We start from the raw sequence: 19,467 nt of genomic DNA, 5'->3' as shown, positions 1-19,467 counted from the left end.
GTAGTAGTGAAGGCTAATTATAACATGTAAAGAAAAAAACAATCAATAACTTAGGCTTCTTTATTCACATAATTGAAGTAATGAGAAATGCTGCTTCCAAAATTGATAGTTTCCAATGTTATAATATTCATTTCAGTTACATAGGGTAAACTCAAAATCCCTACACATCTAATATTAGAATATTAGGTCATTTTCCAGATGGAGGTAAAGAAACTCTAGGTTTTATAGGATAGACCCAAAAGGCAGCTTTAGGTAAAAGAATGGGACTTAACACTAAATCTTCATTTTAGGAAAATAACTGATGTTGGTGAAGTGACAGTCTTCATTCAAAAGCCTGGGCAAACTCCTGAGGACCAGGCCATCATAACAGAAGTTGTCTCAGAAAAGCTACTTTATACCATGGCTTCCAACTCTAGGCCAAAGTTTCATTTCAGAAACTCATTCACTTTAAGGTTTCTATTGGTTATTCTGACAACACATCAGTGTGATTGTTTTTAGAAGACGCTTGCAAAGAAACAAGGTCTTCCTTAAAAGACACAAGGACCATCCAGCCCTTAATTCTCTTAGGCCCACTTTAGAATATTTTAATAAGGAACTTTAAACAAGCAAACAACAAAACATAAAGAGGACAAAAGTGAGGGCAAATGTAGCACTATATTCAAATAAGTCAGAAGTTTTAAAAACTGGGAATATGCTGTTATAAAGTAACCGCTGACACTAAAAACAGGCTACAGGGTGAATCACAAATGAAGAAACTTGACATAAAAGTTATTTTTTACAGAATAGCCCCAGCAACTCCCAACGACCACCGTCCACACCAAATAATGTATTACAGCACACTGCACTAAACTGTCCCTCCCTAAAGAGTTTCATTTTCATACTAACATTCACTTTCATGAGTAAGGATAATATTACAATGTACAAGTTACAATGTTCTTTTATTATATCAATGTTGATAGAAGTTCCAACAGCAATTGCAACACTTGAACAGGATAATTTTGTAGCTGAAAACTCCACTTCATCTCTTGTTCTCTTTTTCTGAAAAAGTTAGCAAATAAAAAATACAGGGGAGCAGAGGGGGAGCAGAGAGCATGGCAGTGTCATAAAACTAAGGATAACACTGAGTCCTATAGAAAGAATGCCAAGGGCAGCGCTATAAAAGCACCTCCTAAAAGAGGAGAATTCACAGGAGATCCAAACCACTAAAATAGCAACAAACAAAATAAATGTTTCACTCCATCCCATGTTACATACAAAACTCCCCTGGGTAATTTAACAGTTGTTTTAGTTATCAAATTTCATTCTAAAGTCAAGTTTGACAGTTATAAAGTAGCAGTATTAAGAGTAATTGCTTCATTAAAAATAAACAAACAAAAGTGTGCATGTGTATATATATAAAAATTTTCCACTATGCCCTTCACATTTTATTACTAGTTCTTCTCAAGCCAAACAAAATAATATATAACTTACAGGCCCAAAGCACTATAAAAAAAAAATTTTTTTTTTTTTTTTAAGATGCAATGACTAAGTTACAGTCTCTAACTGATTACAATGACAAAACAATTCCATATATACCAGTTTTTGGTCAGACTTATGTATTTTACAGTGTTCTAGAATACTGATGTACTCAGTGGCTCCATCTTTCTATCTTCCAGGACTGAGGAGGGGTTTTTTTTTTTTTTTGGCAGAAGTCTTTGCATATTAAATAATCTTTCTATAAAAAGTTCTCACACTAATCTCACTCTTAAAAATGGCAATTTCTCTGTAATATACATATCACATACACATACACACACACACACACCTGTTGCCATGTGGTTTTTTGCAAAACCCACACTGCTTGCTGGGAGTCCAGATATATTTGCATTCGAATGAAGAGCTATGATCTAAGCCTTCCCTTTTTACAGTAGCTATGTTGTCTGGAATGAACAACGGTGGCTCATCCAAAGAAAAACTTTTGCTGCTTCTTCTTTGGCGGGGTTGTAGGTTCTTCTCAGGTTTTTTTAATTTCAATTTATCCTCTTCCTTTAAGTGTTCTCCACCACCTGCATGCTCCAGCTCTTCCTTCACATGACTGTTGGTTCTCCCGGCTAGAGTCGGCTGCTGGGGCTTATGGCACTGTTTCTGGCTGGACTGAAATGAGTGTCCAGTTTGTACAGGATGGTGAGGTTCTTTAGAGCAACTAGGGAGACCATGAGGTTTATCACTCATAGAATGAGCTAAGGGTTTGGAAATCTGTACTAAATTTTGATCCTGTGATGTTTTTTTGAACATAGAATGAGCTTGATTTTTCACAGATTTAACCCCAGAAATGCAACTCTGAATCTTCAAATCCTTATCAACTTGTTTTTTTCTCACTTTGACTGGCCTATGAAAATTCTGCTTAAATTCTGATTCATCAGCATTCCGCTTCACACTTTTGACATTAGCTTTAGTTTTGTTATGCATTAATTCATGCTTTGCTGTAGCAACTTTTTTCGGAGTATCCGTGGTCAAGGTTTGCTTGGGATGAATTACAGGTTTTGTGTGTTTAGATTTTATGTTTTTTGATTCTAAGGAAGAAACACTACTGGACTGGCTATCTCTATCATCCTGAAGGGTTGCTGTTTCATGAAATTCCATTTTAATACCTTCAACAACATTCAACTGTTCTGAATTTTGGTCAGGTGCATCACAAATAGCATCTTCTAAAATATTACTTTCTGGTTCAAAAGTATTAACCATCTCCAAGTTTGATTTATTAAATCTGGTGCCCTCCAACTGCTTATCATTAGACTCTGTGCCTTTACAATAAGCCATTTCTATTTCATTTCTTTGAAACAGAGGGGAGTTCTTAGCTTTATCAGAAACTTCCATGCTATCTTCCAATTCCAAACCACATTCATTTACTTTATCCACAGAACCAGACAAACTGACAAAGTTCTTTTCTGTCTTGTTTGGGTTTGTACAAGCAGCACTGCCAGAGAAAGCATCAGAAGATGCAGGTTCCTTAATGACATTGTCATCTTCGTGGGGTAATTTAACTGTCTCCTTTGATTTTTGTTCAACTTCTTCTGCCTTCATTTCTTCAACAATAGTCTCATTCATTTTACCTGAAATGGAATCATTCCGTTCATTTTCTTCTTTATCTGAAAACTTAAATAATGGGCTAACAGACTTGATTTTACACTCCAGAGTTTCACTTTTCTTTTCTTCAATATTAATACAAGTCTCTGAAAGGAGTGGACAATTTAACTCATGAGATGGCACGTTTGCTGCTCCCTGATTATTACACTTCTGCTCAGAATCTAATCCAGCTTCATCCTTCATTTCAAGACAAGATGAAACTGCTGCTTCAACCTGTCCGCTGTGTCGGCTGCTCCTTCTGCTCTCTTTTTGGTGTTCGGGTTTCGGTGATGTACCAGCTTCTTCTTTAATCTGACACCTTTCTGGTTGTTTCACGCCTACTTTAGGGGCAGACACAGTCTTCCCAGATGCCTTTTTTGTGCTATTTAAAGGTGCTGCATTTGAACGCTTGGCAATAGTGCTTTGTCGCAAATTTCTTACTTGTTCTATCACAAAGGAAAAAAATAAATAAAAATAACTTAGTTATGTTGCCATGTGTTTTTATTTCAGTGCAATTTATTCTGAGCTATAAATTTTTTTTCCCATTTCAATGAAAATGTACTAAATATCTACTCGTAATGGACCATATTTTAGATATGTTAAATTTTATACTTATCAAAGTTCTATCAACTCTGAGGCAGGAAAAAAACCTCTATAAAATTCAGACTGATATTATACTTTACAATAAGACAAATATTTTTATCAAGTTTCCTTTTTATAAAAATAAGCTGGGACTAAAATTGATTAAGATCCTTTATATTACTACCCACCTCAAACAAGGTTATCATACAGTTTAAATATTAAATACCTTTAAATATATAAAACCAAACAAATTCAAGTGCCAATTAAATCTGAACTAAACCATCTATCACAATAGGATCTGTATGAGTTTCATTACAGTCTCAAAAGAAGTCTAATGCCCTTATAAATGTACTTCCATTGTATCTCCATTTTAGCATTCAATCTATTCCTCGACTAGTTTAAATATTCCAAGAAGTCAAATAAACACTGAAGTACTAGACACAGATCAACCAAAAAAAGAAATTATATTTAAAAAGATTGAAACCAAGAAAATATCTCAGAAGGAAAAATGAGGAAAGTATGAAAATAATTTACTGGATACATCCTCCAAGGAAAACAGAAACACAAAGTGAAAACAAATTGGAAAGAAAGCTAAATAATTCACTAAGAAAAAAATACAACAATTCACTAAGCAGAAAAACAACCCACAAACTGAAATACAAAATAAGGAGCTATAATATATCCAAGCCTACGCATATCAATACCTTTGGATCAATTCTGTGTGAAAACTAAAAGTCACCAATTTAAAAAAGCCTCCTTCCTTTTTAACGCAAAACCCTACAATGCACTGATATTTAGAAGATTCTCCTAATTTGCCACGTATCACTGACCCTGAGCTGTGACTGTCTTACAGAAGGCGTTACACGTCCTCCTCCGTCTCGAACATCCCTAGGAAACGCCTGCAGTCACCACACTCAAGTGTCCCCATTTGGATTATAAATTATATGGTCACCCTAACCTTAAAGACCCTTCCTAATACCCCCAAGACTTGGTACAGTATCTAGTCTTCAGGTAGGTACCCAACAACTTTAAAAAATTACTTACTGGATTATGAACCACTCAAGCTCAGATACATGAACATTTTTAAATAACTAAAATTTTTATGATTTGTTATCATATTTTTGATGATTTTTAAAGTTTTGAAGGCAGTCTGTAATAATTTATAACTCTACTATATTTATTTGCCTTGAAATAAATGAAAAACTTTTAAAACCCATTATCTAAGTGGTCAATAAATGAACAGCACATTCAACTGTGAAGGAATTTAAACAAAAAGCTATTTTCCAATAGTAATTGATTAATTAGCAAAGGATAATTTAACTATCTCCTCTAACTATAAACTGCCTTAGTTTAAAGCCGGACTACATAGGCCAAACACTTATCATTATTTGTCTGTGATGTTCATTCTATTCTTTCATTTCTCAAAGTCACAAATATCTACCAAATAACTGATTAAAAAAAAAGTGAGGAAAAGATAAGTAAATATATACATCTCAGTTAATTCACTTCTTAAATCCCACATCAAAACTATCCAAAAGCTACAAATCTAAAAGGAAAGGAAGAATAAGAGAAAACAGGGACGATTTAGAAAGCCAAACAACAGATGATCAAACACTGATGCAGAAAATCCCCCCAAGATGAACACTAACTGGCAGTGCTGGCCAAACCAACACCACTGGCATCTCCAAAGGTTTAGAAACTGGTGACCCCGGATGATCCTAAAGCAGGGAGGAAGACAGGCAGTTCACACGAGCAGTTGAAAGCTAAGCTGTTTAAGAAGCAGTTGGACCTCAAGCTCCCTCTCCTCTGCTCCATCTATTGGGCAACTGCTCTTCCCAATTTCTTATCTAAGACCAGAGGCTTACTCTTTAAGGAGTATAAAAACAGTTTCAAGACTAAGGAACACTGAGCACAAATAAGAGCGGCAGTAAAGTACACTGAAATTTTTAAGATTATGTGAATCTCTATGTGCTGAAAGCTGACATGCCCCCATCACCTTCCCTAAAGGATTTCCATGTATGCTAGTAATCTAACAAGCCTAAATTCTAACATCAGGGATCCTTCCAAAAAGTAACACAGCCAGATTACCATAAAGAATGCTCACAGTTGACAAAACATTAAACACTGAGCAAGCTACCAATAATCAGACATTTTAGGAAAGTCTCTTAACATGAAAGACAGAAGCAAAAAAAAAAAAAAGAAAAAGGAAAAGAAATTTTAAAAAGTTTAAAACATCGTTAAGTACTTTATGAAAGACAACATAAGATACCACATGCGTGAAACAAGGCCAAAATGCTACAAAAAGCATTATACCCAAAACAAAAAAACAACATTCAGAATTTGATGAAAAAGTTGATGGATAAACATGAGAAAAATTCAGTAAGAAGAGGAAGAAGATAGAGGTGGATAAGTGAAGAAAACAGAAGAGCCAATCCCTACTATCTAATACTTGAATGATAGGAGTTCCAGGAAACAAGGGCTGAGAAAATAAAGGGGAAAATAATCTGTGAAATAATTCAAGGGATTTTCCCAGACTGAAAATAGAGCATCACTTTCAAGTTTCTGAGGAAAAACAATTTGCAACCTTGAATTCTATGTTTAATCAGACCATGATTCCAAAGTGAGACTAAATTATAAATACATTTGCAAACATACAAGGTTTGAAAATATATATATACATACTCCTTTTCCTCACAAAACTACTAGAAGAGGTGTGTCACCACAACGAAGGAGCTAAACCAAAGAAAAGTAAATAGGAACTGCAATACAGAACAGAATACTCAGAAGACTAGTAAAGGGAGCTCTGTGGACAAGAGCCACATCTCTAGCTTACACAGGGCTAACACAGCACCGCACACAGAAGCAGATCAGAAGGTCCCCAAAGATGCTTCCCTCAACAAGACGAAAATGACAGAATGCCTGATATGCACAAATATATTCAGAAAATATTCAGACCACTGGCAGAGTAGTTGGGGTGTAATTACTGATATGTACATTAAAAGCTGTGTCTGCAAACGTGTAAACTAATAAGCAAATGATCAATTATTAAATCAGAAAGACAAAGTTGTATAGAACAGTTTATTAAAAGGATCATCACTAACAGCATACTGACTCATAATAACATAAGTAATTACTACTGATCTTATGAAATTATCTATTAGAAAGATAAGAAAATATACTTTTGTTTCATGGGGCAACAAGAGGAGAAAAGAGTGCTAAATTCACCATCTGGAATGGGAAATCAATAAATACAATCATCAGAATAATCAAGAAGTAGCAACATACATGTGTTACTTAAGAGACATGGAATACCAAAAAAGTAACAATAATTAATAAAATCAAAGTTTCCTCTGAGAAAAGGGAAAAAAGTAGTAGGATGGCAAGTACTAGAAACTCATAGGACTAGTCAACTCTCTGAATCATGTGTAATTTCAACAAGAACTTTTAAAAAATCATACCAGCAGATTGACATAATCTCAAAACTGATTATCAAAATGCCTCAGGTTAGCAAACGACCAAGAAAATACTATCACTGCTCAGCAAGTTTACCTCTATTACATCTGTCCCTACATTTGATTTTCTAGCTAGTTCTCTTTGGTAGAGTTACCTTGTGCCATTAAACGAGGTGATTTTCTTGGTGATCTCACTGAATTTTCTTCTACTTTGTCCCTCAAATTCCTGTTAGGTAAAATCAGTTCTTCGTCATCAATGGTATCATTGCCACTTTCTTTAACAACTCCTTCATCCATAATATCGTCAAGACCAACAACTAGGGAAAAAAAAAAACAAAACAAATTTTTTTTTAAATATTGGTGATGTTAAGTGTTTAAAGGCAGTACAGAAAACACTGTGAGACAGCTTCCTAAAATGGGATAATGCCACTAACAAGCTCCCAGTTCAGTTTACAAACTTCTACCTTACGAGGCAACTGGTCAAAAGAAGACTGGCTGTGATTCTTCTTGGTTTGCCCTCCACTGTCACACACTCTCACTTATCACTTCCTGTACCTCTGTGAACATCGTACGCAGCTACACCTGGAGTACTTAAATAATCCCAATTTTGGTTAAAGAAGTACAAAAAAGAGTAAATACCCTGAAAAGCTTGTGATTCTAGGATCATGCTAGAACCAAAAGATTCAAGTTCTAGCTGTAATCTATTCCTTGAAGACTTCTATGCTACATGTGTGAGACTAAGTAATGGAGATATACTTTTGAGTTACATCAAGTGCATGCGCACACAAACACACACACACACAGAATGATAAACACAATGTAACTTCCCCCTCCCCCCACAAGTTGGGGAAAACAGTAGATGTTTAATGTAACTATATAATTAAGTTACCTTCCCCTAATCAAAAGAGTCATTCATTTAATGGCAGGGGAGGAAGCATGGAAAAGGAATGGAAGACACTGTATTCATATTATCAACAGGTTTATTTCTGTACCGAACAAATGTCATTTTACTAGCTGATATTATAGCAATTCTAAATGTGCAGTTGTATAATATCTTGTGAAAAGAATGTGATTATTGCAGTCTTATGGCCTGGATTCAAGTTCCTGCTAAAACACTTAAATAAAACCTGACAAAATCCTTAACCTCTCTACCAGTTTATCTCTAAAACGAGAACAACAATACCTGTCCTACCTACCTCACAGGGCTGTTGTGAGGATCAAGTGAGATGATGTATGAGAACTCACTTTGTAACTTTAGAGCACTACACAAATGTTAGTTATTATCTTCATCCTAGGGGTTAGAAGGAACCTCAAGAAGTTATCTAGTCCTCATCTTTGTATCCAAGTAGAACTTCATTTAAGAGTTCAACAAGAAAGTGGTCTATCCTAAAAATTTAAAGAGAACAAAATTCTTTATAAATATACTTTCAAATGGTACAATCCTTTTGAAGAGCAATTTGACAACAAAACAGAATTATGAAACTCCTTATATACTTCAACCAAAATATTATATTAAGTATAGAAGAGAGAATAAATTATGAAAAAATGCTGGCTAGAAAACATAGTGTGATCCTTGTTAGTAATAGACAAATGAAATGTTGTACATGCACATTTAGACAAACCAAAAAAAAACCAAAAAAGATTAGCAAGAAATGGATGAAAATTATAACAACAATTACTCTGTAAAATATTTTTTCCCTATTTTCCACACTTCCTGCTATATGCATGGATTACTCTCAAAAACAGAGTCCATGTTTTTTATCACTATGCTATATGTACTAAAGGCTTAGACAAGAATTTATCTTAGGAAAATTCATCATGACTCATTTAAGATATAACTGGGGGAAACATGGGGAGTTCTGTTAGAAGGTTACTCCACCATGATGGATGCTGCCACACATTCATACACATTCTCAGAGAATCTTTAACATTAGATAATTAGTTCTATCATGTTTACTTTAAAAAGCAAAAGTTAAACATTATATGCATACATGTATGAAGAAATGGATGAAGGAAGGAAGGTTATCTGTGACTATCTGGTGGTATGGTGGGGTAAGGAATTGGGGAAGTGGGGTTTAAATCACTGTATATTTTCTATAACAAACATGCATTTTGTATTGTAATCAGGAGAGAAAGTAATAATTCAAAAAACAGGAGAAAAGTGATTAAAACCTGATTAACAGCGCTCATTGGCAGGATTATAAAAAGGCAATCTGAATTTTAGGGCTATACTGCACAGCAGGATCATAGGTTTAGCAAAGACAAATCCAGAGGTCAATTATTAGATTTTACCTTATTCCCTTTCCTGGCAGCTACAGTTGACCCCTCTCCCCATCCTGAGCCCCTTTTTCTCACTTAATTTCTGAACATCACACACTCCTCCCTGACTACTTCTCAACATGCTTTATAGATCTCTTCTTGCAGATATCACACACCAAAGGACTTAAAAGCACTTTATGTGCACTCTATGCACATAAAGTGCATTTTATGTGCACTCACTCCTCCCTAAATGATTTTATCCAGTCCATATATACTCGTTTGACTCCCAAAGTTATCCTCCCCAGCCCCAAGCTCACATATGACCTCCTAAGAGTGTGATCTGACATATCTACTAGGTTGTCAAACAAGTATCTCAAGGTTAACATAGAAAAGAAACATTGATTCTACCCATTTCCCCTCCCCTCAGTAAAACTGTCCTAAGACGGTCCCAGTAATGGAACCCAGCTGCTCAATGCTAAAGCTCTAGAACTATCCCCAGCGCCTCTCTCCTCATATCCCATATTCAAGGGTCAGCTCAACCTGCTAGCTAGCTCTATCTATAAAACACATCACCTGTCTGATCACCACTGACCACTCCCACAACTCACCTTCTCCCCACACCACCATCATCTCCCATCAAGTCCCCTAGTGTCCTAGGATCCTCCACAGCCACCTGCCACACACACACACTCATACTCACAGTTTGTTTTCCAGACGCCATAACTATATCTTAGATTCTTCCAAAATATAAAGTTATATCATGTTACCATTCTTCTATCCTCCAAACCCTTACCAATACAAATGTATGTTCACACACTTGAGATACATTTTCAAAATCCCAGCCAGGGCCTCCGCGATCCATCGAAGAGCAGCCCCCACCTACTTTCCTGACTTCTCAACCACTGACTCACAGTGCTCCAATCACACTGGTCTCTCCATAACACGGGGAAGCAAAAAAAAATCAAGTTCTAGGTTGTCTCCAACATTTCCACGGCTCTCAAGCAGTAGGCCCCCCAAAACCAATGCACCTGCTTAACCTCGCTGTGCCTCAAGCTGCTCTATGAAGCAGAAATCATGCTAGTGGTCAGCAGTGCACTGTGATGATTATGTCAGTGTGAGTGCAGGGCTTAGAACAGAACCTGGCACGTAGAAACTGTGGACTTTGGTTCAGTCTCCCCTATCATGGACCCCACCATCACAATTTATGTATTCTTTTTCCCCTCAACTCCCCCTAGAACAAATATTCCATTAAAAATATACCTGAAATTTCTTTCTTCTAATCCATGTCTGATCAAAGTAAATCAGAGTACAGAACGAACAATCTCTTGTAAAACCCATCCAATTAGATATTTAAGTTTTGGAAAGTTCAGTCCAACAGCTTCCACTAAGAAAATGAATAGAAAGCAGTAACGTAGAAAGTAGAATCTGTACTCTTTTCACATCTCTATTTATTCTCAGAGACCTCCAACGTCTGCCCCTCCCATTGCCAAAGGCAAACCAAGATTCAGTATTTGATAATCAATGTTTCTAAAGTTCTCAATATATCCACTAAAAAAGGAATCTGGGGTTATCAAAAAATTAAGGAATCTGGGGTTATCAAAAAAATAGCAATGACCTGAATTCTGTATGAGGCAGTGGACAGCCATGCATAATGTAGGAAAACAATATGACTTTCCTCCCTCCCATACTTCAGTCATTCTTATTTTGAAATTCTGGCATAAAGCCTATAATCATACTCAAAATCTCCCTAAGCCTGAATTCAGATCACTGAAATTCTTCCCATCCTCACCTACAAACAGCCCTCATTAAATCTGCTGAGTCACGCCTCCATGAAATCCTCCTGACACTAATTCCTGCTGTTGTTGTTCAGTCACCCAGTCATGTTCCACTGTTTGCGACCCCAAGGACTGTAGCAGGCCAGGAAGAAACTCCCGAAGTTTGCCCAAGTTCCTGTTCACTGCATCAGTGATGACATCCAGCCATCTCATTCTCTGATGCCCTCTTCTCCTTCTGCACTCAATCTTTCCCAGCATCAGAGACTTTTCCAATGAATCGGCTATTCACATCGGGTGGCCAAAATACTGGAGCTTCAGGCTTCAGTGGCAGTCCTTCCAACCAGTATTCAGAGTTGATCTCCCTTAATATTTTGATTGGTTTGATCTCCTTGCTGTAAAAGGGACATTCAGGAGTCTTCTGCAGCACCACAGCTCGAAGACATCAATTCTTTTGACACTCTGCCTCCTTTATGGTCCAGCTCTCACAACCGTAAGTAATCACTGGGAAGACCATAGGTGACTATATGGACCTTTGTCAGCAGTCACATCTCAGCTTTTCAACACACTTTGTAGATCTGTCATAGCTTTCCTGCCAAGAAGCAATAATCTTCTGATTTCATGGCTACAGTCACCATTTGCAGTGATATTAGAGCTGAAGAAGAGGAAATCTGTCACTACCTTCCACGTTTTCTCCTATTTGCCATGAAGTAATGGGACTGGATGCCATGATCTTAGTTTTCTTAATATTTAGTTTTAAGCCAGCTCTTTCACTCTCCTCCTTCACCCTTATCAAGAGGCTCTTTAGTTCCTCTTCGCTTTCTGCCATTACAGTGGTATCATTCACATATCTGAGGTTGCTGATGTTTCTCCTGCCTACCTTGATTCCAGCTTGTAACTCATCCAGCCCGGCATTTCTCATGATGTGCTCAGCATATAGGTTAAATAAACAGGGTGACAGCAGACAGCTCTGTCATATTCCTTTCTCAATCCTGAACCAATCTGTTGCTCTATACATGGTTCTGTTTCTTGACCCAAATACAGGTTTCTCAGGAGACAAGTAAGATGGTCTGGTATTCCCATCTCTTTAAGAGCTTTCCACAATTTGTATGGTCCACACAGTCAAAGGCTTTAACGTGGTCTATGAAACAGAGGTAGATGCTTTTTCTGGAATTCCTTTGCTTTCTCTATGATCCACGGAATATTGGCAATTTGTCTCTGGATCCTCTGACTTTTCTAAACCCAACTCGGACGTCTCCAAGTTCTTGATTCAGGTAATGCTTAAGCCTAGCGTGCAAGATTTTAAGCATGATCTTACTAGTGTAGGAGATGAGTGCAACTATCCGATGGTATGAACATTCTTTAGTACTACCCTTCTTGGGAATTGGGATGAGGACTGACCTTTTCCAGTCCTGTGGCCACTGCTGGGTCTTCCAAATTTGCTGACATGTTGAATGCAACAATTTGACAGCATCATCCTTTAGGATTTTGAATAGCTCTACTGGAATTCCTACAACTGGAAAAGTTCAGTTTTCATTCCAATCCCAAAGAAAGGCAATGCCAAAGAATGCTCAAACTACCACATAATTGCACTCATCTCAGGCTAGCAAAGTAATGCTCAGAATTCTCCAAGCCAGGCTTCAACAGTATGTGAACCGTGAACTTCCATATGTTCAAGCTGGATTTAGAAAAGGCAGAGGAACCAGAGGATCAAATGGCCAACACCCGCTGGATCATCAAAAAAGCAAGAGAGTTCCAGAAAAACATCTACTTCTCCTTTATTGACTATGCCAAAGCCTTTGACTGTCTGGATCACAACAAACTGTGGAAAATTCTTTAGGAGATGGGAATACCAGACCACTTTACCTGCCTCCTGAGAAATCTGTATGGAGGTCAAGAAGCAACAGTTACAACTGGACATGCAACAACAGAGTGGTTCCAAATTGGGAAAGGACTATGTCAAGGCTGTATACTGTCACCCTGCTTATTTAACTTATATGCAGAGTATATTATGGGAAATGTTGGGGTGGATAAAGCATAAGCTGGAATCAAGACTGCTGAGAGAAATATCAATAACCGCAGATATGCAGATGACACCACCCTTATGGTAGAAAGCGAAGAACTAAATAGATGGGGAAAAATGGAAACAGTGACAGACTTTATTTTGGGGGGCTCCAAAATCACTGCAGATGGTGACTGCAGCCATGAAATTAAAAGATGCTTACTCCTTGGAAGCAAAGTTATGACCAACTTAGACAGGATATTAAAAAGCAGAGACATTACTTTGTCAACAAAGATCCATCTAGTCAAAGCTGCAGTTTTTCCAGTAGTCATGTATGGATGTGAGAGCTGGACTATAAAGAAAGCTGAGCACCAAAGAATTGATGCTTTTGAACAGTGGTGTTGGAGAAGCCTCTTGAGAGTCTCTTGGACTGCAAGGATATCCAACCAGTCCATCCTAAAGGAAATCAGTCCTGAATATTCATTGGAAGGACTTGCTGAAGCTGAAACTCCAATATGTTGGCCAGCTGCAAAGAACTGACTCACTGGAAGAGACTCTGATGTTGGGAAAGATTGGGGGCAGGAGGAGAAGGGGACTACAGAGGATGAGATGGTTGGATGGCATCACCGACTCAATGGACCTGAGTTTCAGTAAGCTCCAGGAGTTGGTGATGGAGAGGGAGGCCTGGCATGCCGCAGCCCAGAGGGTCACAAAGAGTCGGACACGACTAAGCGACTGAACTGAACTAGAATTCCATTGCATCCACTAGCTTCACAGCAGTGATCCCTGAGGCTCACTTGACTTCACACTCCAGAATCACACCACCGTAGTTAGCCAGTTCATTAATATCTTTTTTGTACAGTTCTTCTGTGTATTCCTTCCATCTCTTATTGATCTTCAGTGTCGACTAGGTCTCTACTGTTTCTGTCCGTTATTATGCCCATCTCTAGGTGAAATGTTCCCTTGTTAAGGTAAAATTTATTAAATTTCTCAAAACTGGCATAAGTTTAAGTCACTTTACACCATACAGAAGGGAGAACCACAGTACTGCAGAGACTTCACATCTGACAAGCCTTAATTCAACTCACGCTGGCAGTACAAAGGCCAAACTCCACTGCTTCTTAGGATATTATCTCCTCTATTATGAAACTTGGCCCTAATTATCAGACTTGAGAAAAACCGAAAGAGCATGGTCTCTTTGCAAAGTCATGACAATAAAGGTTACTTATCTATTTCAGAGTTCGTGATCTGAAGTAACATAAAATGTTCCACAGATACATCCTCTTAACAGAGCCCCCTCAGGTTTCTCCTCTAACACAGCAGCAGACTACCACCCAGCCTCTAAGGGCCTCCCTTCAGAAAGTGTTTCCTTTATGGATGATTCACACATTCCTTCCAAAGAGAGTCCACGTCATTATACACATCATCAATTTGTGTGTTACATGTACAATGAGTCATTTGGGGGTGAATTTATCATTTTAAATATTGGTATGTTTCTAATTTTAAAAATACAAATAATGCTACTATCTTTTTCCCTCTAAAATTTCTTCTTTACGATAAATTTAAAAACACAAGTTTACTGAGTCACAGAAGGCAAATTTACATATTCTACTATTTTTCAATCTCATCACATGACTTTTGATAGAGTATAAACAATTTACAGTGCAAAAAGTTTCATATTAAGTCTCAATTAAGAACTTGCTAGCACTGAGTTGCAGATTTTTAAAAGAAACACAGTTACTATAAGCCTGACATACATACTGCCTTTCTGTGTTTTTTTTAGCTCGGCCTTCTCTTCTAGGCTGGTCTTAATGCGTTTTTTCCTCAAGAACTTATACAAACTCTTTGTAATACCTTCATTACCTATTTAATGGAAGTATTTTCCCCCTCGTTTAACTTATTTTAGTATTATCTCATAATCTAAGTTAATTTTTCTTCAGAATACTGTCTTCAGTTATTCCAACAGGATTAAATTATCCATCCTTTCTGTTGAAATTTAACATATTCTAAAGTCTTATGTTTAAACATGCACAAGTATTTCGACTTTTGTCAAACAATTCATACTTTGGGAAAAACTGATTAATATTTCACAGAAAGAGAGTTTCTATCAAACAAATCTAAAAGACACTAGGTTAAATGAAGTTAAAACAGTTTCTTCACTGCAAATCTTTAGAGCCTTCAATATGTTAAAGGCATGTTATGAGGGAAAGAAGTGCACATGGTAAAACTGCTTCCCGAACTTTATGTTCTCACACACATACCAATAAAACATACACCAAAATGCAATGATAGTTATTTCAGGAAGCAGCTTTCTCCTTCTTCTTATTCATACTTTCTAATCCATCTCATATTAAAAACACTTTGTCAAAAAGAATTTCCCCAAAAAATACACAATCACTGGCGCCACTTTTAAAATTTTTCCTTTTTAAAGTTATACATGTACCTGATTTTAAAGAGTTGTGCCTAATTCTATAAAATTTATGAAGAAAAACATTAATGCTCACTTTCCTTCTGCTTCCCCCAGTGAACCTCAATTCACTGAGAAAATGTAGGTATTATCTCCCTCCACTGAAAGGCTACTGTAAAAACTATCCTAACAAGTGCTTGACTGCACGCTTGACTGAAAACATAAGAGAGTAGCCATTATAATATCTTAGCAGATACTATATTTTTCAAACCATTTTCTGTAGCCCTAAGTACCCTTCACCGTGACCCCTCCCCAACTGTCAAAATAATTTCTCTTATTGCCAAAATGATTCTATCACGTTATTATAAAAGTGAGATGGTAATCATTCCCTAAATCTGAGCATTTTAATTTCATCCTAAAATACCATGAATTATGTACCTTTATAGTAATTCATTCAAAAATACTGAGCACCTACTATGCGTCACATGCTGGCATAGATTATTCCAGATACCAATGATACAGAATTCTCTCAAGACAAACAACCTGGTTTCTTCACTAAATGTGAAGAAGGAGTTAGAAATAGAAACGTGTGTACATGCTCAGTCGCTCAGTTCTGTCTGACTCCTTGAGACCCTATGGGCGATAGCCCTCCAGGCTCGTCTGTACATAGGATTTCCCAGGCAAGAACACTGGAGTGAGTTGCATTTCCTTCTCCAGGGGAACATCCTGAACCAGAGATTGAACCCATTTATCCTGCACTTCCTGCACTGGCAGGAGGATTCTTTACCACTGAGTCAGCTGGGAGGCCATTTAGTACTAGTAAGGGGGATAAGCGTTTACACAGACTGATAAGCAACCAAATGAACATATGAATATATTGACCTATTTCAATTCTAATTCAAACCGTAAAAAGAAAAATGTGTGGGAATTGGGTAAATAAATGAACACTGACTACATACTTGGAAATATTAAAAGGTATCTATTTTAGATAGGATAATAATGATACTATTTTTTTAAATAAATCTTTTATTTTAGAGATACATACTGAAATATTTACAAATGAAATTATATGATTTCTGAGCTCTTCTTCAAAATAATCTTGGTTGAGGGGAGGTAAGTTCCAAATAGGAAAAGGAGTATGTCAAGGCTGTATATTGTCACCCTGCTTATTTAACTTACATGCAGAGTACATCATGAGAAACGTTGGGCTGGAAGAAGCACAAGGTGGAATCAAGATTGCCGGGAGAAATATCAACAACCTCAGATGTGCAGATGACACCACCCTTATGGCAGAAAGTGAAGAGGAACTAAAAAGCCTCTTGATGAAAGTGAAAGAGTAGAGTGAAAAAGTTGGCTTAAAGCTTAACATTCAGAAAAATAAGACCATGGCATCTGGTCCCATCACCTCATGGGAAATAGATGGGAAATAGTGGAAACAGTGGCTGACTTTATTTTGGGGGGCTCCAAAATCACTGCAGATGGTGACTGCAGCCATGAAATTAAAAGACGCTTACTCCTTGGAAGGAACGTTATGACCCACCTAGACAGCATATGAAAAAGCTGAGACATTACTTTGTCAACAAAGGTCCATCTGGTCAAGGCTAAGGTTTTTCCAGTGGTCATGTATGGATGTGAGAGTTGGACTGTGAAGAAAGCTGAGCGCCAAAAAATTGACGCTTTTGAACTGTGGTGTTGGAGAAGACTCTTGAGAGTCCCTTGGACTGCAAGGAGATCCAACCAGTCCATCCTAAAGGAGATCAATCCTGGGTGTTCATTGGAAGGACTGATGCTGAAGCTGAAACTCCAATACTCTGGCCACCTCATGTGAAGAGTTGACTCACTGGAAAAGACCCTGATGCTGGGAGGGACTGGGGGCAGGAGAAGAAGGGGACGACAGGGGATGAGATGGCTGGATGCTACCACCGACTCGATGAACATGAGTTTGAGTAAACTCCGGGAGTTGGTGATGGACAGGGAGGCCTGGCATGCTGCGATTCATGGGGTATCAAAGAGACGGACACGACTGAGCGACTGAACTGAACTGAAGGAGGACTGAAGCCTGGCGTGCTGCAGTCCATAGGGTCAAAAAGAGTTGGACAAGACTGAGTGACTGAACTGTACTGAAGGAGAAGTGAGTGGGGTTTAAATGGAAAAAGAAGAACTATTAACTAACTGTATAAGTAACAGGTAGGTAGATGAGGGTTCATTTATTATACTAGTCTCACTGCTTTGATGTTTTCCATAAAACAGAAAAAATTTTAAAAACTGTTGCCATGAAACTTCCTTTTAACTAGAATGAGACAAATAAAAAGATATATAGCGTATAAACAAAAGGGAAGAATAATAGGGAGTACAAAGAAGGGAACAAACAGTGGCCTATAATTTTAAACTGAGAGGCCAGGGAGAGCCGGGGATACTGGTACTGGTTGTCTCCTGCGCAAGACCTTCCAGGCCAGGAGAAAGCTCACAGCTCAGGCCAGAAAAAGCCTGGGGATGGCAATGCCAAGGTGAATTTTCAGCAAAACAGAACAAGTTGAGGGAGTAGCTTTCTAGTTAGAAGGCACATCAAGTACCTAGACTCTGAGGCAGGAGCATGCCCAGGATGGTGGAAGAACAGAAGAATGGGGGCAAGTCTACGTGGCCAGATTAGCAAAACCGGGGAGAAGAGCAGGTAAAAATAGAAAGGTACAGGGGCAAGCTAGGCTCAGTCTCATAGGCCAGGAGAACTTTAGTTTTTTCCTTTGTGTGAAATGGAAAGTGACCAGAGCACTGTGAATAAAAGGGTGATAGGATCTGACTCTCCAAGATTACTCTAGATGCTCTTTTGAGAACATATGGGACAGAATCCTCAGAGGCAGAAGCAGGGAAACCACTTCCAGGCTAATGTAATAATCCAGATGAGAAATGGTAGTGACTAAAACCACAGTGGCAGTGAAGAAAGTGCAATGAGTGTATGAGATACCAGGGTCTGGATATATTCTGAAAACAATGCCAACAGGATCTGCTGATCAAGTGAATACAGAACATCAAAGAAACAAAAATGACTTCAATGTTTTTTTGTTAAGCAACTCAAAAGAAGTTCACATTTCTAGAATGAGGGAGACTGTAGGCATAAAGTGGTACAAGGACAACTGGGAGGTGGGGAAGCAGGTACCACGAGTTCAGTGTTAGACATTAAGCTTAAAATGCCTAACAGACAGCCAAAGAAGTAAATACAGGAGTCTGGAGTATATATATTTAAGAGCTGAATTATAAAGCGTGTTGTAAGTCATAAAATTAGGGCTTCCCCAGTGACTCAGAGGGTAAAGAATCCACCTGCAATGAGGGAGACCTGGGTTCAATCCCTGGGTTGGGAAGATCACCTGGAAAAGGGAATGGCTACCCACTCCAGTATTCTGGCCTGGAGAATTCCATGGACAGAGGAGCCTGGCAGGGTCCATGAGGTCACAAAGAGTTGGACACAACTGAGCACCCTTCACTTTCATTTTCACTTTTCAATTCATAAAATTATACAACATCACTGTAAAAGTGAGTAGAAAGAGAGAAGATGCTTAAAATCTGAACCCTGAAATACTCCAGCGCCTAGAGGTCAAGAAGATGAAGAGGAGAATCAGAAGAAACGGAGAGGAAGACAGGAAGGTGAGAGAATAACCAAGAATGGTGAACCAAAAATCACATCTGGCAGAGTGACACTGCTTGCAACCCAGAGCAGCTGATGAGAGCGAAATCGGAATGTGGAGGAGAGAGACGGGGCGAGAGCACCGAAATTCCTTCCAGGAGTTTGTTGTCAACAGACAAAAAGAACGGGGCAAGGCAACTATACTGAAGAATAAATATAAACGATGATATGTGGCTAACACTGAAATTCAACTGTTAAGGAACCTGACA

At 38.0% G+C, this 19,467-nt stretch overlaps 1 protein-coding gene across 11 annotated transcripts in view; it reads right to left on the bottom strand.

The window, feature by feature from the left end:
- PHF3 (PHD finger protein 3) overlaps positions 1-19,467 on the bottom strand; it is a 171,673-nt gene that overhangs the window by 107,024 nt on the left and 45,182 nt on the right. For 8 of the 11 annotated variants that reach the window (XM_043889902.1, XM_043889903.1, XM_043889908.1 and 5 more), the window contains 2 exons: positions 7,295-7,456; positions 1,805-3,551 (listed from right to left, as the gene is read on the bottom strand). In XM_043889902.1, the coding sequence (XP_043745837.1) occupies positions 1,805-3,551; positions 7,295-7,456 (1,909 nt within the window). Of the gene's footprint in view, positions 1-1,804; positions 3,552-7,294; positions 7,457-8,335; positions 8,526-19,467 lie in introns of those variants that run through there. The other 3 variants (XM_043889901.1, XM_043889899.1, XM_043889909.1) reach the window with 3 other exon arrangements.

This window comes from Cervus elaphus, chromosome 28 (assembly GCF_910594005.1).
Source record: "Cervus elaphus chromosome 28, mCerEla1.1, whole genome shotgun sequence".
Lineage (NCBI taxonomy): Eukaryota > Metazoa > Chordata > Mammalia > Artiodactyla > Cervidae > Cervus > Cervus elaphus.
The sequence above is the reverse complement of the archived record's forward strand: the minus strand, read 5'-3'. Positions and strand labels throughout refer to the sequence as shown.